At 40.3% G+C, this 27662-nt stretch overlaps 1 protein-coding gene and 1 long non-coding RNA gene across 3 annotated transcripts; one reads left to right on the top strand and one right to left on the bottom strand.

Moving 5' to 3' along the window:
* TUBA1A (tubulin alpha 1a) lies at positions 1-4451 on the bottom strand. 2 transcript variants are annotated; one of them, XM_027542748.1, is made up of 4 exons: positions 4112-4451; positions 1857-2079; positions 1565-1713; positions 1-1193 (listed from the first exon to the last, which is right to left on the bottom strand). In XM_027542748.1, the coding sequence occupies exons 1-4, from the start codon at positions 4112-4114 to the stop codon at positions 213-215; spliced, it is 1356 nt and encodes a 451-aa protein (XP_027398549.1). In that variant the 5' UTR covers positions 4115-4451; the 3' UTR covers positions 1-212. The 2 variants fall into 2 exon arrangements, with proteins under 2 accessions (XP_027398549.1, XP_027398550.1); XM_027542749.1 differs by lacking the exon at positions 4112-4451 and adding an exon at positions 3602-4009.
* LOC113893090 lies at positions 4268-27634 on the top strand. Its single transcript, XR_003511221.1, has 3 exons — positions 4268-4355; positions 17328-17434; positions 27508-27634. It is a non-coding gene; the product is annotated as an uncharacterized LOC113893090 (long non-coding RNA).
* Positions 27635-27662: the final 28 nt, after the last annotated feature.

Here is a 27662-nt window from a genome sequence, read left to right on the forward strand (position 1 = left end):
TCATTTAAGACAGGGAATACTTTATTCAAACCCATCGGAGAAACGGATAGCTTGGGTCTGTAACAAAGCATCATGTTTTAAAGCATAGGTCAGTAATTGTATATGAGCGTATACACTGCAACATACAAATTAACTGATCAGACCACAACTTTTCAATATTTGAAACAGAATAAGCTTCCCTGTAAAAGCAGCACCTTTGTGACATTTTAACTTTAGTATTCCTCTCCTTCTTCCTCTCCTTCTCCTTCCACAGAATCCACACCAACCTCCTCATAATCCTTCTCAAGGGCAGCCATGTCCTCACGGGCCTCAGAAAACTCTCCTTCCTCCATGCCCTCACCCACGTACCAGTGAACAAAGGCACGCTTGGCATACATCAGGTCAAATTTGTGGTCCAGGCGAGCCCAGGCCTCAGCAATGGCTGTGGTGTTGCTTAGCATGCACACAGCTCGCTGTACTTTGGCCAGGTCGCCACCAGGTACCACAGTGGGAGGCTGGTAGTTAATGCCAACCTTGAAGCCAGTGGGGCACCAGTCCACAAACTGGATGGTACGCTTGGTCTTGATGGTGGCAATGGCAGCATTGACATCTTTGGGAACCACATCACCACGGTACAACAGGCAGCAGGCCATGTATTTCCCATGGCGAGGGTCACATTTCACCATCTGGTTGGCTGGCTCAAAGCAAGCATTGGTGATCTCTGCTACAGAAAGCTGTTCATGGTAGGCTTTCTCAGCAGAGATGACAGGGGCGTATGTGGCCAGAGGGAAGTGGATGCGGGGATAGGGCACCAGGTTGGTCTGGAACTCTGTCAGATCCACATTCAGGGCGCCATCAAACCTCAGGGAAGCAGTGATGGAGGACACAATTTGACCTATCAGCCTATTCAGGTTAGTATATGTCGGGCGCTCAATGTCGAGGTTTCTACGACAGATGTCATAGATGGCCTCATTGTCTACCATGAAGGCACAATCAGAGTGCTCCAGGGTGGTGTGGGTGGTGAGGATGGAGTTGTAGGGCTCAACGACAGCTGTGGAAACCTGGGGGGCTGGGTAAATGGAGAACTCCAGCTTGGACTTCTTGCCATAATCGACAGAGAGGCGTTCCATCAGCAGGGAGGTGAACCCAGAACCAGTTCCCCCACCAAAGCTGTGGAAAACCAAGAAGCCCTGAAGACCTGTGCACTGGTCAGCCTGAAAAAAGAGGAATAGAAAAAACATAGTTATTGCTCTTTGTTATGTCATCATAGTAAAGATTTTCACTTTTCACATTAATTCCAAAGAATGAGATTGCATTTTGACAGAAACTTTTAAAATGTAGACCTTTCTTAAACTACTCAGCATTTCTTTATTAAAAATATCTTCGTGAATATTTATCAAATGACATCAAATAGTACATATTTTAATTGAACTTTAAAAAAACTATAAAGGAATAATTAACTTTACTCTTTATTGCATTTCAGTTGTTTTTGAAAAAAAAGAGCATATTTCAAATCTCTCAGGTTCATTAATTTACATTATTCTTTTTTTTTTTTAATTTACTTTATTCTTGAGAATAAATGTACCAGTTTCCGAATTCGGTCCAAGACGAGGTCAATGATCTCCTTGCCAATGGTGTAGTGACCCCGGGCATAGTTATTGGCAGCATCTTCTTTGCCTGTGATGAGCTGCTCAGGGTGGAAGAGCTGGCGGTAGGTGCCAGTGCGAACCTCATCTGGAAAAGGAAAATGAAGCAGCCACCCATCATTAATAACCCACACAAGTCTGCTCCACCCCAGGCTATCAGTGGAGCCCACAGGACACACCTCCTGTCCCAGACCCCCAGGATTCTCACTGAAGCTACTGAGGTCAACTCACCAATGACTGTGGGTTCCAGGTCTACAAACACTGCCCTGGGCACATGCTTGCCAGCCCCTGTCTCACTGAAGAAGGTGTTGAAGGAGTCGTCTCCTCCCCCAATAGTCTTGTCACTTGGCATCTGGCCATCGGGCTGAATGCCGTGTTCCAGGCAGTAGAGCTCCCAGCAGGCATTGCCGATCTGGACACCAGCCTGGCCAACGTGGATGGAGATGCACTCACGCTGTGGGAAGGAAAAGAGAAAAATTGTCAAATTAGTTATATTAGCATTTTCAATTTTCAATAAATTTCCAAACAATTTCTAGTAATATACAAGTATTCTTCAAATTTATTTAAGGTCATATCCCTAACATAATAGAAACAGTTAAAGAAAAGCACTTGCTACAAATGCTGCAGATGGGTGTGGTCTGAATAATAAGGCTGCACAGTTAAGCACATGGTGCAAGCCAATTGTTCCAACAGCCATACTCGAATAGAAGATTTTTCATATTTAAAAAAGTCAAGCACAAAATTTTTGTAAAATGAATTAAATTCAATCACTAGTTAATTGGAATCATTATTACTGCCTCCTTCACCTTTAAAGATGAACATTTTTTCTGATAGGACTTGGTATTTCTATATGGACATTGTACTGCAGATGAGGCTAGAAGCCACACCCTTCTGCAGTCTATCTGCAGAATCCATCAGTATTAGGGGATAGAAGCTAAACAAGGACTGTCTCTTGCATTGCTGCATTTGCTGTGCCTGGTGCCAGTCTGTACTATCTGCTACATTATTTAACAGAGCAAGCTCTATTTCCAGCAACTGCCTACATGATCTCATTGTGCTATCTGCCAGTTTTCCTCTTCTGACCCAGCCTGGGACCATATGCCTAAATTGAAATGAATTAAAGAAGATGCACTAGAACAAAAGACAGCTACACAAGAGTGTAAGTCTTCTTTGCAGCATTTTCATTATTTAAAAAAGTTTTCCCAGAATCTTCTCCACTGCAAAAAACTGAAAAGTTATTAGTATCTTTAAAACAACAGTTCCTAAACTAGAAATAAATAGAACATGAAAAGCTACCAAGCTTAAAGCCCAGTGAAAGAATAATGAAATATTTATATAAAACAACAAAATAATGTTTTCATTCTGAAATTTCGTACCCACCACAGAATACTCATACTCATTACATTCAGTAGAGAGTGTCCCCTCCGTAGCCTTTACGGTACAACTTCCTTTGTCTGTCCATTGTCTAGTCACTGACAAACGGGGGCTGGGCGGCGCGGGGCGGGGAGCGGGGAAGGGCGTTTCCCTGGGTCCTCCACATTAGAGCACCCTGGCTCACAAAATCGGCTTTTTCTCTCGCTGAATGTGCGATCGAGACAGACACACACAGGAGTCAGCCAGGGCGGGGCGGCCCCAGACCAGACATTAAAGGGCTTGTCATGTGAATTGTGACTTCGCTCCTCAAGGGAAAAAAAAAAAAATTAATCTAAGTTTTGACAGTGAATGAAAAACCTTTTACCGCCTACGGTTCTGCAAAGATGAAAGGCTTGTTAAAAGTCTTTCTGACAGAGGAGGCTTAGTGAGGACGAACCCCGCCCAGCGGCTCCAAGGCCAGAGAAGCAGAAACAAACAACTCCGCCCCTGCGCCGCCTCGACGCCGGCCGCCACAGAAACTAACCATTTTCCCTGTTAATACATGGGTGTCTTTCTAAAACACCAACGAACTGGCGAGGGATCCTTTTTTTTTTAATACTAACCTCAGGCTCCGCTTTGTCCCTTTCCTTCTCTCCCCGAGTCTTCTTCCCAGCTACACCCACCGACCCACGTCTTTTCGGTCGACGACGCCTCTCCCTGTCCCCGGGGAACAACGCGAGGAAAGGCCTCTCCGAGTCACACGACTATCGTGCGCACACAGGGGCCGAGCAGGCGACGCCAAGACCGCCCTGCCTGCTCCAGCCCCTTTCGTGACCGACAGATGGGCTGCTGCATGCGGCTGCCAGGGGCTCGGATAACAAAACCTCCCTAGGCGCCGCCTTTGTTCCCCCTCACGGCTCAGCCGCGCCCTGGACTCAGTCGTGGCGGGGCTCCTGCACCCCGCACTGCGGCGGGGAGCCCGGCCGCAGACAAAGCTAAACCTCGCAAATAAAGTGTAAAGCTACTCTTACCCAAACGAGTTGTAAAGGACAAAGGTTTTAAGATTTTCCAAGGAGACCCTGGGGAGGCTGAACCCACCCAGCGTCACAAAGAGCCGGAGGAGACACTCTTACCATAGTTGCTGTTTCGCGGCTGCCGAGCAGATGGCGGAGAGAAGAGGTTGTTACTTCTTACAGCGCGACTCTTAGGCGGTCGATGTAAGAGAACCTGCGGCACATGGGCGTCTGCGGCTCCCTATATACAACTCGGTCACCATGGGGATGGGCTGGGGCCTTTTCCTGTTGGTCCAGACCCCTCAATCTGCCCAGAGGAGCCACGACAGAAGAGTGGTGATTGGTGCATGCGACATGGGATGAGGTAATCTCTCCCCCACCCCTTTTCCCCTAGCATCCATAGACTGCTTGCATCCTTCAGACAAAGAGACCGAGCAAAACAGTCAGCCGAGCATCCATTACGGGGTGGGGTTGGGAAGGGGTGGGGGGAGGGAGAGAAAGAGAACTGGAGTTGGGTGATTTTATATTGTTTAAACCTCAAACTGCAGTTAAAATCATCAATGTAAAGACTTTTCTCCCAACATTTAATCGCAGAACTTGAGATGAAATATTTTAATGGAAAATTACTTTCAGCTTCTCCCTCAAAGTGTACTAAACCCACATTCGGTGAAGATTCAGTATCTCTAATGCTTTAAAAATAAAGTAGAAGAGAAGATGGGAATGATGCTTAAAATGGCTTGGGTAAATGTGTTTTTTTTTTTTAATTAAAAAATTATTCAATAACCATCCAAAATGGTTTCTCAAGTTCAAGTAATTTTTTTTCAGACCTTCTTTTGCCACCCTCTCCCTAAAAGCTAAACAAAAACAGTAGATGAAAAGAACAATCATACTAACTATGGAAGCACACAAATAGTTCTAACATGAAGATAATTCAGATCTAATGAACATACCATACTTACTCTACTAGAAATATTCCAGAAGTCTATGTTAATATATTTTATGTCATGTATTGTTCCTTAAAATGAATCATCTTTTCTAATATAGAATTGAGAAAATACAAGGAGAGAGAATTATGTTTAGACGCTAGTACTACCTGTGTATGCAGTTATATTGTGCATTGTTCTGTCTTCTGGAAAGAGAAAAATTACTGGGACACCACATTAGAAAGGAAGAGAGTTGTATAGTGTAAAAAAGAAGACCATTTTGTAATATTGTCTCCTCCCATGGACAGCTGTGTAGATGTCACCTCAATAACTGCATTTTTTTTTTTTAATGTAAATCTTATGTGAATTCAGTAAATTCTCCTCCTCTAAGATTGGGCTTCTAACTGTGGGAATTGTAGCCAGCCTCATACAGCTGCTATTCAATTAGAGACTCTGGTGGTTGCTCAGTTGCCTCTTGGGACAAAAGGCTTTGCTTAAGGAAGTGGACTGCAGTAACATTCTTTTGCTACTCAGAAAGCTTCCATTATCAACAAAGATGTACAATGCAGAATATGACTCTGGACTGGGTACATTTGACGTTGCTAATGAAATTTCAGAGGTAAAGAAGTTTGCTGTGGCCCCCGAAGTGGGCAGATGATTTTTCCTTTTGGTTTTTAGCAAGAGATTTTCAGGATCTGCAGCACCATTTATAGTGCTCTGCAGAATCCATTCATTCCTGCTGGGCTGGCAGGCAGTGCTTGGGCGTGGGAGGGAGGGACTTGAGACAGCTGCTGCAGGTTGTGGTGTGACAGTGGCAGCCATGGATTTTTCTAGGCTGCCAGCCCCAGCTCTGCTTTACTTGTTCAAATTTGCTGCAGTAGTGTTCTCTAGGAGAAAACAAGACCCGACACAAATAGTTTTACCTATTTCTTGCATATTTTATAGGAAAAATAGTCTTTATTATCTTATCTTTATACACCCTTTTTGCAAATAGAAGTATATTTCAGTAAAGAGACACAGGATTAAGGATGACTTGAAGCTTTTTTTTGAACCCAGAGATACACTTAACAAAAATAGGAATTAAATGTCATAGGGAAGTATAAGGATTAATAAGTAGCTCATTGAAAATACTTCTTTCAAAAATTTAATAATGAAATAAATCACACACTTTTGGACCATGATACAGTATAAAAATCTCCTTTTTTGGAATGAGAGACACTGTTTTGAATTTGATTTTCTTTACAGTATAAAAGAAATATGTCATTTCCTCAACAGCCTCCGTTCTTTATGCAATTTACAGAGGATTCAATAAAAGAGGGGCGGGTTCATGCAATTGATTCTTTGTAATTCTATCTCAGAACCATTCATGAAATGTGGCTTTTTTTCCCCCTCCCCTTGGCCATAAGTAACAGTAAGATCTAGGTCAGAAATCAAATATATGAACACCGTTAATCTTAAATATATAAATGGAAGATGAGGGGAAATAATAATCTATTATTTTTGTTCCTCATTATCTGGCTTAATAGCATGCAAACTATGGGAAACAAAAAAAACCATTTTTTTACTAGATCATTTTTTATATTTACTGTCAACTTTAACTTACATCAGCATGCATGTATAAATATTCTACTAATGTATTATTTCTTGTCGACAGTAAAATTAGCATAAAACATTTTTCTTTCATAGTATTTTTGGAATTTAAATTATTTATTTGATGGTCTGTATCTTTCCTCTATTACAATGTGAATCCGAGTCCTTGACAAATTGCCTAGCATATGGTAGACATTATATACATGTTTGTTGAATTAAATGAATGATTTCTTTCTGTGCATATTTTCATTAACTTTTCATGGTTAGTAGTTTAGAGGTATTTAATAAACCATTTTCCTTTTTTATTTCATAAGCATTTACTCACTGTCTACAATAAGCCTTGGATTATCCTATATATCTTAGAGAATTCAGAGGTAGTAGAAAGGTCTCTTTTCTCTAGATTCTTCCAATTAAAGAAATAAAACAAGTACATGTATATAAGTTTGAGAATGGCATGTGTTTCTGTGTGTGTATGGGGAGGAGACTTGTAGAATCCATTGAATGGCCCCAAATATCATAACTTCTATAGGAAACAAGGGAGTTATTTATCACTTCTTTTTCCTACTTTTTTTTTTTTCTTTTCTACTTCTCACCTCCTATTTAACCCTAAATACATTTCAGTCTGGATTCTGCTCCCACCACTCCTTGAAACCAAATGCCCTCTCTGTTGCTAAATCCACTGGACACTTTTGGGTTCCTGTTGACCTGTGATAAGCTTTCTCACAGTTGACTGTTATCTGTTTCTTGAGACACTTTGTGTACCTTTGGCTTCAAAATTCTCTTATTTTCTGGGTTTCCCTCCTACATTTTTTTGTTTCTTCTCAGTTTCTGATTCTTCTTCTTCTTTTAATCTTTAAATATTGGAACTCCTCAAGGTTTGGTCCTAGACTTTTTCCTCATTTTATACTGTGGATCCTACTCTGGTGGATGGTAAGTGTGTTCATTCCCAAGACTGCAGATCCTTTCTGTGCGCAGATGACTTCTTGACATCTCCTTTTAGATCCTGATCTTATAGTAAACTTCCAGTCTCTAGCCAGGTTTCTCACATATATACCAAATTGAACTAGTTCAGTTCAATTCAGTCGCTCAGTCATGTCCAACTCTTTGTCACGCCACGAATCGCAGCATGCCAGGCCTCCCTATCCATCACCAACTCCCGGAGTTCACTCAAACTCATGTCCATTGAGTCGGTGATACCATCCAGCCATCTCATCCTCTGTCGTGCCCTTCTCCTCCTGCCCCTAATCCCTCCCAGCATCAGGGTCTTTTCCAGTGAGTCAACTCTTCGCATAAGGTGGCCAAAGTATTGGAGTTTCAGCTTTAGGATCAGTCCTTCCAATGAACACTCAGGACTGATCTCCTTTAGGATGGACTGGTTGGATCTCCTTAGAGTCCAAGGACTCTCAAGAGTCTTCTCTAACACCACAGTTCAAAAGCATCAATTCTTTGGCGCTCAGCTTTCTTCACAGTCCAACTCTCCCATCCATACATGACCACTGGAAAAACCATAGTCAAGTCAAAGCCTTGACTGGATGGACCTTTGTTGGCAAAGTAATGTCTCTGCTTTTGAATATGCTATCTAGGTTGGTCATAACTTTCCTTCCAAGGAGCAAGCGTCTTTTAATTTCATGGCTGCAGTCACCATCTGCAGTGATTTTGGAGCCCCAAAAAATAAAGTCTAACACTGTTTCCACTGTTTCCCCATCTATTTCCCATGAAGTGATGGGACCAGATGCCGTGATCTTCATTTTCTGAATGTTGAGCTTTAAGCCAACTTTTTCACTCTCCACTTTCACTTTGATCAAGAAGCTTTTTAGTTCCTCTTCCCTTTCTGCCATAAGGGTGGTGTCATCTGCATATCTGAGGTTATTTATATTTCTCCCAGCAATCTTGATTCCAGCTTGTGTTTCTTCCAGTCCAGCGTTTCCCTCCCATCAGATCAGATCAGTTGCTCAGTCGTGTCCGACTCTTTGCGACTCCATGAATCGCAGCACGCCAGGCCTCCCTGTCCATCACCAACTCCCAGAGTTCACTGAGACTCACGTCCATCGAGTCAGTGATGCCATCCAGCCATCTCATCCTCTGTCGTCCCCTTCTCTTGCCCCTAATCCCTCCCAGCATCAGAGTCTTTTCCAATGAGTCAACTCTTCGCATGAGGTGGCCAAAGTACTGGAGTTTCAGCTTCAGCATCATTCCTTCCAAAGAGATCCCAGGGCTGATCTCCTTCAGAATGGACTGGTTGGATCTCCTTGCAGTCCAAGGGACTCTCAAGAGTCTTCTCCAACACCACAGTTCAAAAGCATCAATTCTTCAGCACTCAGCCTTCTTCACAGTCCAACTCTCACATCCATACATGACCACAGGAAAAACCATACCTTGACTAGATGGACCTTTGTTGGCAAAGTAATGTCTCTGCTTTTGAATTATGCTATCTAGGTTGGTCATAACTTTCCTTCCAAGGAGTAAGCATCTTTTAATTTCATGGCTGCAGTCACCATCTGTAGTGATTTTGGAGCCCAGAAAAATAAAAGTCTGACACTGTCTCCACTGTTTCCCCATCTATTTCCCATGAAGTGGTGGGACCAGATGCCATGATCTTCATTTTCTGAATGTTGAGCTTTAAGCCAACTTTTTCACTCTCCACTTTCACTTTCATCAAGAGGCTTTTGAGTTCCTCCTCACTTTCTGCCATAAGGGTGGTGTCATCTGCATATCTGAGGTTATTTATATTTCTCCCAGCAATCTTGATTCCAGTTTGTGTTTCTTCCAGTCCAGCGTTTCTCATGATGTACTCTGCATATAAGTTAAATAAACAGGGTGACAATATACAGCCTTGATGAACTCCTTTTCCTATTTGGAACTAGTCTGTTGTTCCATGTCCAGTTCTAACTGTTGCTTCCTGACCTGCATACAAATTTCTCAAGAGGCAGATCAGGTGGTCTGGTATTCCCATCTCTTGAAGAATTTTCCACAGTTTATTGTGAGCCACACAGTCAAAGGCTTTGGCATAGTCAATAAAGCAGATATAGATGTTTTTCTGAAACTCTCTTGCTTTTTCCATGATCCAGCGGCTGTTGGCAATTTGATCTCTGGTTCCTGTGCCTTTCTAAAACCGGCTTGAACATCAGAAAGTTCACGGTTCACATATTGCTGAAGCCTGGCTTGGAGACTTTTGAGCATTACTTTACTAGCGTGTGAGATGAGTGCAATTGTGTGATAGTTTGAGCATTCTTTGGCATTGCCTTTCTTTGGGATTGGAATGAAAACTGACATTTTCCAGTCCTGTGGCCACTGCTGAGTTTTCCAAATTTGCTGGCATATTGACTGCAGCACTTTCACAGGATCATCTTTCAGGATTTGGAATAGCTCAACTGGAATTCCATCACCTCCACTAGCTTTGTTCGTAGTGATGCTTTCTAAGGCCCACTTGACTTCACATTTCAGGATGTCTGGCTCTAGGTGAGTGATCACATCATCGTGATTATCTGGGTCGTGAAAATCTTTTTTGTACAGTTCTTCTGTGTATTCTTGCCACCTCGTCTTAATATCTTCTGCTTCTGTTAGGTCCATACCATTTCTGTCTTTATCGAGCTCATCTTTGCATGAAATGTTCCTTTGGTATCTCTGATTTTCTTGAAGAGATCCCTAGTCTTTCCCATTCTGTTGTTTTCCTCTATTTCTTTGCATTGGTCGCTGAAGAAGGCTTTCTTATCTCTTCTTGCTATTCTTTGGAACTCTGCATTCAGATGCTTATATCTTTCCTTTTCTCCTTTGCTTTTTGCTTCTCTTCTTTTCACAGCTATTTGTAAGGCCTCCCCAGACAGCCATTTTGCTTTTTTGCATTTCTTTTCCATGGGAATGGTCTTGATCCCTGTCTCCTGTACAATGTCACAAACCTCATTCCATAGATCATCAGGCACTCTATCTATCAGATCTAGGCCCTTAAATCTATTTCTCACTTCCACTGTATAATCATAGGGGATTTAATTTAGGTCATACCTGAATGGTCTAGTGGTTTTCCCTACTTTCTTCAATTTCAGTCTGAATTTGGCAATAAGGAGTTCATGGTCTGAGCCACAGTCAGCTCCTGGTCTTGTTTTTGCTGACTGTATAGAGCTTCTCCATCTTTGGCTGCAAAGAATATAATCAATCTGATTTCAGTGTTGACCATCTGGTGATGTCCATGTGTAGAGTCTTCTCTTGTGTTGTTGGAAAAGGGTGTTTGTTATGACCAATGCATTTTCTTGGCAAAACTCTATTAGTCTTTGCCCTGCTTCATTCCGTATTCCAAGGCCACATTTGCCTGTTACTCCAGGTGTTTCTTGACTGCCTACTTTTGCATTCCAGTCCCCAATTGTGAAAAGGACATCTTTTTTGGGTGTTAGTTCTAAAAGGTCTTGTAGGTCTTCATAGAACCATTCAACTTCAGCTTCTTCAGCGTTACTGGTTGGGGCATAGACTTGGATTACTGTGATATTTGCCTTGGAAACGAACAGAGATCATTCTGTCGTTTTTGAGATTGCATCCAAGTACTGCATTTCGGACTCTTTTGTTGACCATGATGGCCACTCCGTTTCTTCTGAGGGATTCCTGCCCGCAGTAGTAGATATAATGGTCATCTGAGTTAAATTCACCCATTCCAGTCCATTTCAGTTCGCTGATTCCTAGAATGTCGACATTCACTCTTGCCATCTCTTGTTTGACCACTTCCAGTTTGCCTTGATTCATGGACCTGACATTCCAGGTTCCTATGCAATATTGCTCTTTACAGCATCGGACCTTGCTTCTATCACTAGTCACATCCATAGCTGGGTATTGTTTTTGCTTTGGCTCCATCCCTTCATTCTTTCTGGAGTTATTTCTCCACTGATCTCCAGTAGCATATTGGGCACCTACTGACCTGGGGAGTTTCTCTTTCAGTATCCTATCATTTTGCCTTTTCATACTGTTCATGGGGTTCTCAAGGCAAGAATACTGAAGTGGTTTGCCATTCCCTTCTCCAGTGGATCACATTCTGTCAAATCTCTCCACCATGACCCACCCATCTTGGGTTGCCCCACGGGCATGGCTTAGTTTCATTGAGTTAAACAAGGCTGTGGTCCTAGTGTGATTAGATTGACTAGTTTTCTGTAAGTATGGTTTCAGTGTGTTTGCCCTCTTATGTCCTCTTGCAACACCTACCATCTTACTTGGGTTTCTCTTACCTTGGGCGTGGGGTATCTCTTCACGGCTGGTCCAGCAAAGCGCAGCCATTGCTCCTTACCTTGGACGAGCGGTATCTCCTCACCGCCGCCCTTCCTTACCTTCAATGTGGGATAGCTCCTCTAGGCCCTCCTGCGCCCGCCCGCGCAGCCCTGGCTTCTTGGACGTGGGGTTGCTCCTCCCCGCCGCCGCCCTTGGCCTCGGGCTTGGGGCGTGGGGTATCTCCTCCCGGCCGCCGCCCCTGACCTCGGACGCGGGGTAACTCCTCTCGTCGCCACCCCTGGCCTCGGGCCTGGGTTGCTCCTCCCGGCCGCTGCCCCTGACCTCGGACACGGGGTAGCTCCTCTCGACCGTTCCTGCACCGTCGCAGTCTGGTACTCTCCGCCGTTGCCCCTGACCTGGACGTGGGGTAACTCCTCTTGGCCGCCGCCCATCGGCATGGGGTCCTCCCGGCTTCTGCCCCTGACCTCGGATGTGGGGTGGCTCCTCTCGGCCGCGCTATGGCGCGCCTGGCGCAGCCACCTACGCCTATAGAATAAGTTAAATCCTGGTAAGTCTATCTCCTAGATATGTCTCAAATATTATTCTTTTCTCTGCATCTCTATTGCCTCCACTCTAATAAGCATATCATCTCTTGCCCAGACAACCTCAGTGCCCTTCTAGATTTCCTCTACATTCACTCCTATTGCTGTCTAGTTCCATCTCCACACAACAGCTGGAGTGGTCTTCTTGTGATACATATCACTGATAATGTCACGTGTACAGTTGTAGTCTGTTAACATACTACACCTATGTAGTATGTTAACAGTACAAACTCATGAGTTCATAAAGATATCCCTACAGAGCAAAAGGAAAAAAAAGATAAAAGTGAACTAAAAATAATGTTATCTTTGCACCATTGGAGATAACGAGGACACCAACTCCATTCTCTATACATTGGCATATAGTCAAAGAATTGAGCATTTGTCTTGCATTGCCTGTATTTCAAGGTAACCAGATGATCCTCATTAACTAGAGAAAATCATTCTTTATATCATTTACAATGCCAGCTTGTAAATATATAATAGAGTTAGAATAATCACCCTTTACATCCTCTAGCAAAATAGTTTGTTCAGGAAAAGAGTATCAGTAGATGAAAAATAAAATATTGAAGGGGAATGTTTTAATAGAAGTATAGGCCGTTGCCATCTGAACTCCTTAGTCAATCATAGCATTACTAACAGTGAGACAGTCACACCTTGTGAACCTAAAATGTGATCCCATAGGAAGTACACAGCACCACTGGTGAAGTGATCTATCAGAAGCAATTGTGCTGAATCTAATTAAGCCTTTAGAGCCCACTTCTGTTTATAGGAAATATAGGAGCTACAGGAACAAATCAGTTGATAACTCAAGAAGGAAAACATAGACAACTGCAGAGTGTAGGACATTCTACAGGACAAATTATCTTGTTTTTGCAACAAATCAATGGTGGAATGGGTGGAAAAGGTGAGAAAGGGGGACAGCTCTAGATTAGAAGAGTTTTTGGAGGCTAACTACTAAATATAACAACAGATGTTTGGATCCTGATTCAAATAAACCAAATGTAAAACATGATGGAGATAACCAGGGAAATTTGAATATGGACTAGTTATTATATAATAGCAACAAATTATTATTAATTTTATTAAGTGTGATAATGGTAGTATGATTATGCAATAAATTTTCTATAACTTTTAGAGATGCATGCAGAAGAGTAGTAGGTTAAATACATAAGGTCTAAGATTTGCTTTAAAATACTTCAGCAAATAAAAAGGAAAAGCATGATAGATAAGAGATTGTAGCAAAAATCTTGATAGGTACTGAATTTTAGTAAGGGGTATAAGGAGTTCATTATATTTTTCTCTACTTTTGCATACATTTGAAAATTTCTTAAAAGATTTCTAAAGAATATATAAAAAGAGGAAATTATGGATGCTGAAAACAAATTTTATCTATATTTATTTTTTACTGCTTTGAATGGAAAATTACAGAAATTTCAGAGAGGAAAAAGTCTTTATATTATGATCTATGGTTTATCATGGAAACCTTTTTTTGGAATAGTGGCTTTTAACTGAATGGGATAGTAGTAGAGTGAGTACTTAAATAATATTTAAGGAAAATAATATTAGCAAAGACATAATATGATGATGATATGGGACCTATATAAGGGAGGGCAAATAAATTTACTTGATTAGGGCATGCAAGAGAATTGTGGGTGATGTGTTATATAGGGAGAGTGGAGCTAGTTAATGAAGCATTTTGAACCCCAGTCTGAAGAAGGAGTTTGGGTTGAGTTCACACACATGGACAATGTGAAGCTTTTGTATTCTCATAGAAAGGAATGAAGGGAAGGGAACAACATTTCTGTAAAATTAATCTGACAGGTTAGTGGAGTAGGGAAAGAGATTGCAGATAAGTGGGCTAATAAGAAGGTTATTGTAATAATCTAAGCAGAACGTGTCAAACCATTGTAATCATCATGGGAATGGGTAGAAAGGAATAGTAGAAGAGACCACCCAAAGGATGAATCCTGGTGATGATTGATTGGACATGAGGTAGAAAGGAAAGAGTCAACATTAACCCTTGAAGTTTTCAACTTGGAGAAGAGAATGAAATGCTAGTTGTGCTCTTTACAGAAACGGGGAAGTTGAAAAGGAATGCCTGTTTAAGTAGGAAATGTGTTTGTGTATGTTTTTTAAATATTTATCTATTTTATTTTGGTTGAGCCAAGTCTTAGTTATGTAATGCAGGATCTTGTAGTTGCAGCGTGTGGGATCTAGTTCCCTGAGCAGGGATCCAACCTGGGTCCTCTGCTTTGGGAGCACAGAGTCTTAGCCTCTGGACCACCAGGGACATCCCTGTATATGTGTTTTGAGGAGGGCGTTGAGGGTGCGTGTGTACTCAGTCACTTCAGTTGTGTCTGACTCTTTGCGACCCCATGGACTGTAGACTGCCAGACTCCTCTGTTGATGGGATTTTCCAGGCAAGAATACTGGAATGGATTGCCATGCCCTCCTCCAGGGGATATTCCTGGCCCAGGGATTGAACCCACCTCTCCTGAGTCTTCTGTATTGCAAGTGGATTCTTTACTGCTGAGTCACTGGGAAAGCCTATTGAGGGCAGGACCCATCAGTCAATGTGATCCTACAAGTTGAATGTTACTGTTTAAGGTGGTAGGTGAATCAAGTGGAGAAATCATAGAGGCCACAGGGAATCTGCAGTTGGCACTGCTCAGGGAAAGGTCAGCATTAGAGGGGTGACAATGTATATTTGGGTACTCTTGCCTGGAGAATCCCATGGACGGAGGGGCCTGGTAGGCTGCAGTCCATGGGGTTGCTAGGAGTTGGATATGACTGAGCGACTTCACTTTCACTTTTCACTTTCATGCGTTGGAGAAGGAAATGGCAACCCACTCCAGTATTCTTGCCTGGAGAATCCCAGGGACAGAGGACCTGTTGGGCTGCTGTCTATGGGGTTGCACAGAGTCGGACACGACTGACTCAACTTAGCAGCAGCAGCAATGTATATTTGGAACCTAATGACAACAGTATTATGTGCCAGCAGTATGGTATAAGTAGAATTCTCCAAGTGTAACCCAGAATTTCAAGTTATGCTGCTAAACAGGCAACACAATTCAGGTACAGTTATGTTCACCAGGTGAAAAGACTTCCTTTTTTATTCTTTGATATGAGAACTTTTTATTGAAGAATAACATACATACATAAATTTTCATCATGTCTGAGTCTTTGCAACCCGGTGGTCTGTCCATGGAATTCTCCAGGCAAGAATACTGCAGTGGGTTGCCATCCCTTCTCCAGGGGATCTTCCCAACTTGAGGACTGAACACGGGTCTCCTGCATTGCAGGCAGATTCTTTGCATTGTTTTCATTTCTATGTAATGCCCCATTGTATGATTATACCATAACTTACTTCTATTATACCATAATTTACATTTATTTCCCAATGTTAATGGATATCTGCTTAGTTTCCAAATTTTTTGCTAATACAAATGGCGTTGCTATTAGCATTCTTGTACACATGTTTGGGTGAATATATTTACAAATTTTTGCTGCTGTATACCTAGGAATGGAATTATAGGGTGATAATATATGTTCACTTTAGTAGAAAAACGCTAATTTTTCCAGAGTGGTTGTGATTATGTACATTCCCACCAGCAGTATGGGAGAGTTATTCCTCATCCTGTTTCACTGTAGCCATTTAGTGAGAGTTTATCATGTATCTATCACATAATGGATTGGAAGCATTTGAGATGAAAGACAAGGAGACTAATTTGTAGCTCATACCATAAAGAATCTACCTGCAATGCAGGAGATCTCGGTTTGATCCCTTGGTTGGGAAGATCCCCTGGAGAGAAGGGTATGGCAACCCACTCGTGTATTCTTGCCTGGAGAATCCCATGGACAGAGGAGCCTGGCGGGCTGCAGCCCATGGGGTCACAAAGAGTCGGACATGACTGAGCGACTAACACTTTCACTTGGAATCATCCAGGCTTTAGGATGAAAGCCATGGGGATAGAAGGAATGATCTGCATTGCAAGAAAAGTGATACATGTGAGGTTGACTTACCAAATTTGGGAATAGACTTAAATTAAAAACAGTAAAGGACTTTAAGAGAAAGAAGTATCAGAAAAGGAAACACTGATGCAGTGGCCAAGAAGGAGAAAAAGCTGGACATTGATGTTACAGAGACAAAGGAAGGACCACATCAGGATAGAGTGCTGAGTAGCCTCAAATACTGGATTTGGCTACCAGGAAATGAGTATATAGCAAGGGCTTGATACAAAAGACAAAACGTGCTTTCTGGCCAGAGTTCAAGGTCCTGAGGATGGAAACTATGTTGAGTGCTGTGAGAGAGGTCAGTGCAGGAGCTTTCAGACACAAAGAAGTGTGTCACATTTCCCCACTTCATCCTGCTGTGGTGTGCCCTGTCTCACACCAGGTCATCACTGCCTCTGCATCCTTTGTGAAATGAAAATACCTGTCACCTCATGCTGCCTCCCTCATGCAGGTTAAAAAATTTTTATTTTTATTTTTTTTTTCTATTTCTTTTTTTTTTCTCATTTTAATAATGTTTTTATTAGGCTTAGAGACATCTTGGTGTGCCGCATAAACTTTTTGTGTGGTGTGTGTGTGACTCAAACTTTCATTTATTTATTTATTTTTTACTTTACAAACTATTTCTTTATTATTTTTGGCTGTGCTGAATCTTCATTGTGGTGCGCAGAGTTCTCATTGCATTGGTTTCCTTGTTGCAGAGCACAGGCTCTAGATGCTCAGGCTTCAGTGGTTGTGATACATTTGCTCAGTAGTTGTGGCACATGAGCTTAGTTGCCCCACAACATGTGGGATCTTCCCAGACCAAGGACAGAACCCATGTCCCTTGAACTGACAGGCAGATTCCTAAACTACTGGACCACCAGGGAAGTCCTCCTCAGGCAAATTTGACTGTAAATGGAGAAATTCAAACAAGTAAATTTCCCTTAAATTCTACAACAAAAACACACCTCAAATTTTAATTTAAGCAAGGAGATGAACATGATTATGCTGACATGTTGAATTTACATTTATCTTTATTTTCAGGTTCAGCACTGATCAATATATTGAATGAATTGACTCTTACTAAGTATGGCCTTTAACGGAATATCTACTGCATCCCCCTTGGCCAGATCTTAATGTTAAAAGTTTAGGTAAGAATATGACCCCACATCTGAATTCAGAATTTTATTGAAAGCTTAACATTCACCTTTTCAACCTCTTGTCAACAAATGCACTATTACTAAATAATAGTTTTTTCTGGATAACAATGGTAAGAATTATCTGTGGTGATTCTGGTAACTGAGTTTCGTCTATTTTGGGGAGGACTTTTGTGTGTATGGCAGAGATAAATAAATATTAATGAATTTCTGTTCCAGAAGTAAAACTTGTAACATAATAACATAATAAGTACATGTACTCCATAATATGAAAAATATACCTCTGGTATTGTAATGCAGTGCTTTGAGGTCACTCACTGATGTTCAGTTATTTACTGAACCATTTTTTTAAACATAATATTTATGTACTGAGATACAAATTTTAATTTGTAATTTTGCTGTGGTACCTTGAAGAGGTGGTTTCCCCACATCTACGAATGAAATCTGACATTTGGAAAAAGGGACAAAACTTGGAAGAGGCTCAAAGGCATCCTGAGAAGAGAAGGAGAAGGAAGTATAAAAGACAGTGGATAATCTCAGTTTTCCATGAAACACAATTTATAATTTAGTTGCATTTCATTAACCCCAATTACATATGCTCACAAGAATGCACATTGAACTGCCTCAGTCCTGCCCCTCCTTTCATTCAAAGCAGATGGAAATTAGGTGGCAGACTGGGAACGTTGCCATGGTGTACTGGCTTCAGGGATTTAATAGCAATCAAAAGAAGCTCCAGGGTCCCTTCCCCCAGTCATCCAAGTGTGTGTTTCTCTTTTCCTCTCAAGTCCTTGTCTTAATTAACTCCATGTAATGGATAAATCAGGATGAGATTGATTTACTAGTGAGAAAAATTTTTTACTGCCTCCATAAGTGTTTATAGATGCATTGATATTGTTAGAAGTAAAATACTGATGAATTATAACTGGTTCATTTTTATGTAGAGCTAGCCACACAGAGAGTAAGAATTTATTTTTTAAGTATTAAAAAATAAGTATTATTTTTAAGTAATATTTTTTAAGTATTGTACAATATGCCCCCAACTTTGAGATTTATTTTTCTTATTTGTTTTTATCCCCCTGGATAATATGCAGGCATCTCAAATTCAATATATCTAAATGAAATTAATTATTTTTCTCCATTATCCTCCTCAGTATTCTATACTCTCAATTGTTCCATATTCTCAATATCAAGTTCATTGTCACCATCCTTCCAGTTGATCAAATTAGTTGAAAATAATAATAACCTCATATAATATCTACTATGTGTTAGGCTCTGTCCTTAGCACTTTATGTATGTTATTAACTGATTTAAGTTAATCCAAACTAATCACTAAATTCTGTCAATTATATTTCAAAATTGTCTTAATATTTGCAGAATGAAGAAATGACTGATTTAAAACTTGACCAATTTTATTAGCCAAGGGGCCTAGTTCAAAGGGAGGATGTGGCAGAATATTTAGGACTTGGTCTTTGAATTTTCCTCTTTAAGCATTACATGTATAAATCCAAGAGCGAGAATAGTAGAAGCTAACCCTTTGTAGCATATGGAAATCATCCCCTGCATCAGTGTTTCCTGATGTTCTGAAGTAACTAGGGTGCTAGTTCCTGAACTGAAGAATCTGATGCAGCAGGTCTAATTCAATAAATAATAACCTCTTATAATTAATAATTTACCATTTGAAACTAAAGGGTTTTAATGCTTTGCGGTAGTGTGATTCAGTTCTTTCTAAATTTTGATAGCTCCTGGATAAATTGACAGAGAATTACTCTTCAGACAGTTGTAATCCTGAAAAACACAATCCTCAATGATGTCCAGCTGAAAAAGGTTTTGGGAAACATTTCCCCATCTTCCTTTAGATTTAAAAAGCAATTATACATATGCAGAAGAGAGGAAAGGCTACATTTTTCTTCATCTGATCAGCCTGAAAGATCATTTCTCCATTCCCCTTAAACACTGATTATGCATGTGTTGAAGAGAAAGGATTAGAAAATGCTGCAGGTTTGGGGGTTTTTTTCATCTGCTTATAAGAACAGCAATCTTTTATTCTTGTATGTAGATTATAAGATGTAGAGATATACTCAAGATATCATGGCCTTAAATAAGATCCTCCTCATGGTAAGAGTATCTCTGCATTTTTTATATTTTAGTAAATGAGCCCAGGATTAATATTTTTAAATGATTTCAATATTTTTAGGTATGTAAGAGAGACTTCATTCTCACCCTTCATGTTACTAAGCAACGTATTATACAGTTGCTAGGAGACAGGCTGGCAAGCTTTGGGGTAGTTCAGTTTTCCCTTATCACCTTGCAAACCACATGATTATACACTAGAGAGTTTTACAGCCTTAGAGAAAAGAAAGAAAAGTTAATGGCCCATGGAAAGGATGGAAAAAGAGATCAGGATGAAGAAACAGAATAAAGAAAACAGCAAGGTATTTGAGAAGAATATGTGAACTTGGCTGAGGAAGGCTATTATGCAATTTCCTTGAATGAGTCATGAAAAAACCTTAAATTGCTCATATTCTTTGTCTTTCTATCTTTTCTAAAAATAAATGAGACAGTAAACTGGAGAAGAAGATCTTTCAAATATTATTCCTGAATATTTTCAGAAAGGTGGATATCAATTGTAACTCTTACAGAAGACTGACAGTTACAAACACATTAAACAAGTCATACATTATTTAAAATTCCAAAGTCAGATATACAACACTATTTCCTTCCATTTCTCCCTCAAAATAGTAAAAAAAAAAAAAAAAAAAGATAATACTGAGAGAGAGATTATAATATAAATATTCTTAGACAAACTTGGAAACAAGGTGGTCATTTAGGCTCCTGGCAGTATATATTTCTGTACAGAATTAAACAGATCTAATATAAAGAGGGGAAAGAAGAAGCTATTGTGCTCTACTTTGAGGACTCTGTTGTATCTGAAATAAGAAACCAGGCTCTAGGTTTCATTGTGCGCATGTGAAAGGTTGAGTCTTTGTGTCTCTGTGGTATTTACTGTTGCTGGCAACCAGGAAGCTCCCTAGCGATTGTTGCTAGGTCCTCAGTGCCTCTGTTTGCCTGAAACCTCAATCAATGCCAAAAAGACCAGAGATAGAAATCATTGCACAGATTCCAGTGCCTGTTGTCCCCAGTGATCCTGCTGCAAACAGTCCCTCTTGTGTTCAGTGAAAATCAGTATAAAATGGAGACCTCACACAAAGAATTCATCCTCAGCTTCCTCTTCATGACTGCTAGTGCTCTCAGTGCAGAGCACTAAAGCACACTGGGGGATGGTTTAATTAAAATACGTTTATATTCTGGTGTCACCAGCTTTGACTAAATATGTAATGAAGAGACTGAGACAGGGAATGCAGACAAGAATGATTTTGATAGATTTAGGTGACTTTCTGCTCTGAGGTAGGATGGTCCCTTTAATGTTTGCTGACAGTATGACACCGTAGTGCCCACAGAAGCCGTGGTACAAACGATGGCACCATTCTAAATCGAAATCTGGAAGATTCTGACAAAGATCCATGCCAGCTATATTCAGCATCTTGTAAGAATGTGTGTGTGTATCTGAATCACTTTGCTGTACACCTGAAACATTGTAAATCAACTATACTTTAATTAAAACAAAAAAAGATCCATGTCAGCATCATCCCCAGAATAACTGACATCTTCTCTTGAAAGTTAACCATCAGCTCTTAGATGAACCTCACAGTCAATACATCCGACTTGCTCAAGGCATCCTGTACAGATGCAGGCTTTAAATTTTCTTTTCCGTGCAACTCCTGCCCAGTCATAGACAGTTTTAGCTCTGAATTTACCTGGAAACAATTATAAATCTGGGGTGAGATTTATTATGATGCTAAGACATAGTATCTACTTAAATAGTATTGTGTCTACTACATCAGGCATCTAGCTTCCAAAAGTAGGACTGAGATTTATTTATTATTGTTATTAGTACTAATTTTTGAGCACCTAATCAAGGCTAAGTACTTTATATGTATTATCTAACTTAATCCTTAAAGTAATTCTAAGAGGTAGGTACAGTTATATTCCCTTTTTTCCTCAGTTGAGGAAACTGAAGTTCAGAAAAATTAAATAATATGTTCAAGGTCTCTCACAGCTAATAAATGGCAAAATGATAATTCACACCAGGACCTATTCTGCTCCAGTGTTTGGCTCTGAACTACTGTTCTATGTTTTCATTTAATAGCGAATGCTTTTTTTAATGGGAATAAATTGTGGTGGTTCAGTTGATAAAGAATTCGCCTGCAATGCGGTCGACCTGGTTTGATCCCTGGGTTGGGAAGATCCCCTGGAGAAGGGCATGGCAACCCACCCCAGTATTCTGGCCTGGAGAATCCCATGGACAGAGGAGCCTGGTGGGCTGCAGTCCATGGGATCACAAAGAGTTGGACGTGACTGAGCAACTAAGCACAGCCCAGCACATCATTGTGTCAGGGTGAAGGATGTAGGCTCTGGAATTCTTCTGTCCCCTTGTAGGGTAGTTGAAACTCGAATGTCTGCTCCCTCTGTGGTTGGCTTTGTCATAATGGCTCTTCCAGGACAGTCCTCCAGAACCCTGAACTTCTCTATCCTTGCATTTCCCCAAATCTAGGTTATTCAATATGTAATAACACCTAGAGGGATCTTTCGATGGATGGTTCAGAGGGAGCTCTGCAGTCCTAGTCCAGTTAAGCTGCCAGTTCTTTTTCAGTGTGAGGCAGACTTGCCCCTACAGCCTTCCTGCATTCATCTGATTGCGTATTCTCATTTCCTTATCTAATAAGAACAGGAGATCATTTTTAGGGGCTGTTTGGTCTGAATTCTAATTTAGAAAAGAAAACTTTTCAAAAGAACAATCTGGAGAGCTGTAACATTTTATATTATTCAAAGAGTGGTTCAGTGTCTTGGAGTCACATTGTCTCCATTATTCACATTCCAGAATAAATATTTCCTTTCTCTTTGCAGGACCAAGGAGTCCATTGATTTGATACTTCAAAACAAAGAAACATTTGATGATTTAAAAATATTTTATCTAAAAAACCTTTCATTCTTCCATAGGCAAAAAGGCATGAAACAGTTACGTGCAGGTGGTGGTGTCTGCTTGTAAAGGCTCATGAGAACTGACTGTATACACCTGTTCCCACAGTTCTGCATTCAGTGATTCACATTGGTAGCTTGAAATTGGTCATAAGGGAACCATTTATATCATGGAAATCGGCCAGCACTACAAATCAGGGCTTTTTTCCCACTCTGAGAGCTAGTTGTTAAACATTTACTAGAAAACCACTAAGAGAAGTTCTCAAAGAGCAGTGCATCAGCTGTTCAACTTCGGTGAAACCTAGCAATCCTTGTGTTACTGGCATTATGTTGCTGGACTTCCCCTATATTGTATAAATGAAGGAAGTCCTCAACTCAGTGATGTGCACAGTACAGGTTTTAAGTGAGGGCATACAGCTTGTGCCCTTCAATCACAATACTTGGTAGAGGAAATTCCATGGCAGTCCAGTGGTTAGGACTCCCGCTTTCACCGCCGTGGCTGAGTTCAGTCCCTGATTGGGGAACTAAGATCCCACAAGCTGTGCAGTGTGGCCAAAAAAAGAAAAGGGCTTCCCTGGTGGTCCTGTGGTTAGAAATCCACCTGCCAATGCAAGGGACGCAGATTCAATCTCTGCTCTGGGAAGATTCTGAGATGATTGCCCAGAGAGTCTTTATTGAAATCTATAAATGACAGGCCTAGTCTATAGATGATTGGCCCATGTGTGAGAAGCCTATGACCTGACTTAAAATGGTACATGTTAGAAACATGGGATTTTAAAATCCTGATTTCCATTACTAAATGATGTGAGAATATTTATAATAATGGCTAACATTTCTTAACTTATTACTCTGTGCCAGATTCTGTTCTAGATGCTTTTTGTATTAACTCATTTATTCCTCTTTATAACTCTCACAGAGAGAGAGTATAAGTATGCCTGCCCATTTACAGATGACCGAACTGAGACACAAAATATTTATAAGTTGCTGAAAGTCACCAAGTTAATATTAGAGCCAGAGTTCAAACCCAAGAAGTCTGAGTTCTAATCCTTTATAGGCCTTCTGGTATGTTTTTTATGTTAGATATAGATCAAGATTAACATTTAGGTTTAAAAGAACATATGGAATACACTAGTTCAGTGTTTTCAACCTTTGACCATCAATCCATTGTAAAAAATACATTTTGCATTCATATTATATATCCAAAACAGAATAATATGCTTGCTATGCATAATATCATCTAGTGTTTTCTACCTAAAATTCTATTCTACTTCACTTTTTGAATGCTGGTCACAATTCACTAAATTGATTTCTTGACTTACTAACGGATAGTAAACCTACTCTTTGAAATTCACTGAACCAGAATTTTGTATATGTGGCTCCATGCCATGGCTAAGTTTGCTACTGGTATCTTTTTTAAAATGGAATCTACAGTATTCTCATTCCCTTTCCAGTTACCCTATGGTCTAGTATTAATAGCAAAGTCACTTGAAGATGAACACATGATTTTAAAAGATCCAAGAGGTAATAAAATCCAAGATTGTAAGTTTGACAAACTATTCCCAAAACGTTTAGGAGGTCAGAGAATCCTAGAATAGAATGTGATGAAAGAATTTAGCTGTGTGACAAACATATGAACCAACCTCTCTGAAAAGGATGGGGAGAAAAGGTGCTGACCTCAGTAACTTTGGAAATGGATGGAGTCTGTATGACTGAAAGTGAAAGGAATTGTACATAATAAGTACTGTACTCTAGTCAATAAAGATGCTTCCCTCAAGGGTACAGATAAACAATTCTGAAACCAGTGTACATCCATACTGGAACTGAACAATCAAGTAAATGGATGGAGGATGGTGAGAGTAAGATTTCTTTCTTGGAGTTGGAAGTTACAGAAAAGCAAGAAGAAGCAGCTAAATGATCCATGTGATAATGGGTTAGAGTTGGGGACATCAGTGTGAACCAATTTTTAGCTTGATATCGATATAATGGTTATATATAGAAATATTAATAAATATGTCCATGTGTATATATAAAGGTTAGTATACATACATGTATTTTCTTTCTGTTAGCTGAGAGTGCCTAGAAGCAATGACACACCCCAATAGCAGCAAGCACCCCTATCTTGTATTTCTAATAACATTCTCCAGTAAAAGGAACCAGAGCTCTTTGGAGAAATGGCTGATTCTAACACTAGGGCAAGAAATATACAAGATGATCCTAGAGCATCTTGTAGTGCCAGAAAGTAGTGAAGTGTTCAAGAAACCTGCAATGGTAGAATTATATCAAAGGGACACAGGTGCCAACTGAAAGAGCTCAATGCCCCAAACTGGAGCAACTTGAGCACAAATAAATAAAGCTATATTGGATTAAAACTCAAGATATAAAATCAGTATTTTTGAGTACATAGTGTTATAAATAAATAAATAATTGAATGAATGGAGGAGTATAAACAGAGTTGTCATGCAGAAGAATTCCAAATAATTTATATAGATACTCCCCCTTTAAGGAGAAGGAACATACCTTACTCCATAAGTATGGGTTGTGCATAATTACTTCCAAAGAGTACAGTATGAAGAGGGAGGAGAGGAGTAACTTTAAAGTGGGAAAAACCTGACAAGTATTACCTCAGCCTGGTGATCAAGGTTAATGTCATTGGTGATAAATCATGTTGATAGCATGAACCTTTGATAGGATGCGGTGAGAACTGTATTTTACCTCTGTCATCTTCCTCCCCAAGCCGCACAGTCCCAGGGCAATTATGAGAAAAACATCAGACAAATCCCAGTTGTTGGACAGTCTATAAAATGTCTGACCAGAATTCCTCAGAACTGTTAAGATCATCACAAAGAAAGTCTGAGAAGCTGACTGAGTCAAAAACACCAGCCAAGAAAAGCCTGAGGAGACTTGTTGACTAAATGTAATGTGGTATTATCGATGGTATCCTGGAACAAAAAAAAAGATTACATAACAGCTAAGGAAATCTGAGTAAAGTATGGACTTCAGTTAATAATAATGCAGCAGGGCTTCCCTGGTGGCTCAGTGGTAAATGGGCTCGATCCCTTATATGGAAAGATCCCACATGCCTTAGAGCGTGTGGGACCATGCAGCGCAACTATTGAGCCTGTGCTCTAGAACCCAGGAGCTGCAGCTACTGAAGTGCACATGTCTGTGACCTGTGCTCCGCAACAAGAGAAGCCACCACCATGAGGAGCCTGCGCACTGCCACTAGAGAGTAGCCCCCACCCACAGCAACCAGAGAAAAGGCACACGGCAATGAAGACCCAGCATGGCTATAAATAAGTAAATAATAAGTAAAATTATTTTTTAAAAATGCAGCAGTATTGGTTCATTAATTGTGACAAATATACCACTCTAATAATGCTAATAATGAGGGAAACTGTATGGTGTATATGAGATTTTTCTTTGTATTATCCCCACAATTTTTCTTTAAAACTATTCCACAACAAAAAGTTTGTTTTAAAAAGCCAATTTCCCACTAAAAAGAAGCAGAGCTTTTTGGAGAAATGGCTAATTCCTGGTCTGAGGAATAAAATGTACAGTAAAAGCCTGAAGCATCTTGTTATTCTAGAAAGCAAGCAAGTTCTCAAAAAAAACCAACTGGATTATATCAAAAGGACATAGGGAGCTGGCACAAAGAGACTCTTCTTGGTAAAAAAACTGGACACCATAAGCATTCACAAGAACATTTACAGCAATCGACGGGAATGCACTTATCATTATTTTTCAAATCATGATCTCATAAGAGATTTTACAGAGAAAGTGAAAAACATTCTTATATATTCTGAAAATTGGCAATATAAAGGGAAAGAATTAAGCTTTAGCCTATCTTTTCCATATGGACTGTTTCAGGCAACAAAATGGCACTTCTTCACTCTTTGTTACCTATGGTCCTTGAACCTGGATCTAAGCAAGCTTTAGAGCTAACTTAAAATTACAGGAAATATGGAGGATAGAGGAACAAGTTAAGTGAACCATTAAGAAGCAAATAAATAAGAATGGCTCACACTCTTTTAATTATTCAACAAGACAATTGCATAGGGAAAAAGAAGGGCTTTAGATTCAAAGAAATGTGACGTAACCAAAATAATGTGTTCCCCTTATATAGATTCTAATTAAAACAAGCTTATTATAAAAATGAATTTTAAAAGATAATTAGGAAAATCTGAATATGGACCAAGGAATTGTTATTAGTTTATTTGGTATGAAAATGGCATTGAGGTTATGTAAGAAAAGGTTCATATTTGTTAGCGATGGATAGTGAAGTTGCAAGGATGAAATGATATGAAGTCTACTTCAAAGTAATGAATCAAAAAAGAGAAAGGGATAGATGAAGCAAGTGTTGCAAAATCTTGATAATCGAAGTATCTAAATAATGTGTTGTTTTTGTTGTTTAGTTGTTAAGCTGTATCCAACTCTTTTGGCTCCTCTGTCTATGAGATTTTCTGGGCAAGAATACTGGAGTGGGTTGCTATTTCCTTCTCTAGGGATCTTCCCAACCCAGAGATCAAACCTGCCTCTCTTGAACTGGCAGGCAAGTTCTTTTATCACTGACCACCAGGGAAGCCCAATGGATATATAGCTGTTAATTATACTCTTCCCTCTATTTGGAATATGTTTGAAAATAATCATTAATCTTTTTGAAGAGCAAGTTGCAGAAGACATACATCATATTCCATTTTTGTAGCCAGTGTGGTGGGCTCTATGATACACTGCCCAGATCTCCCTTTACTGAGGACTTGCCCTGGCTGATGCCTTCAGCTGTCAGCCCCGTCAGAGATTGCCTCAGCTGTAGAGAGCTGCCTTGACCAGGGTCATACCACTTTTTGAGGTGGCAAGTTCCAATGACTGACTGATGTGGTGGTATAAAGCCCTGGCCCTCTCAGCCCAACTTAGTACAAGTCTGAAGGATCATTCTTGCTCCAGAGAACCCTGTGGGATTGGCTAAGGCAGTTGTGGAGTCTGCATGATGACATGACATCCCTCTATTGATCTTGTCTGCTTCCTTTCTCCAGATGTTGAGCCCAAGGACAAGTCTCAATAAACACTGTGCATTAACTACTTACAAAACTCAAGACATGGAAGCAACCTTTATGAAACACTACACAGCCATAAAAAAGAATGCAATGATCCATTTGTAGCAACAAGGATGGACCTAGAGATTATCATA

Source organism: Bos indicus x Bos taurus, chromosome 5 (genome assembly GCF_003369695.1).
Source record: "Bos indicus x Bos taurus breed Angus x Brahman F1 hybrid chromosome 5, Bos_hybrid_MaternalHap_v2.0, whole genome shotgun sequence".
NCBI classification, from domain to species: domain Eukaryota; kingdom Metazoa; phylum Chordata; class Mammalia; order Artiodactyla; family Bovidae; genus Bos; species Bos indicus x Bos taurus.

Coding starts and splice junctions, on each gene's coding strand:
- TUBA1A (XM_027542748.1), bottom strand. Junction 1,714..1,856: donor CCTGGAACCCACAGTCATTG/GTGAGTTGACCT, acceptor TTCCTTTTCCAG/ATGAGGTTCGCACTGGCACC. Junction 1,194..1,564: donor TGGACCGAATTCGGAAACTG/GTACATTTATTC, acceptor CTCTTTTTTCAG/GCTGACCAGTGCACAGGTCT.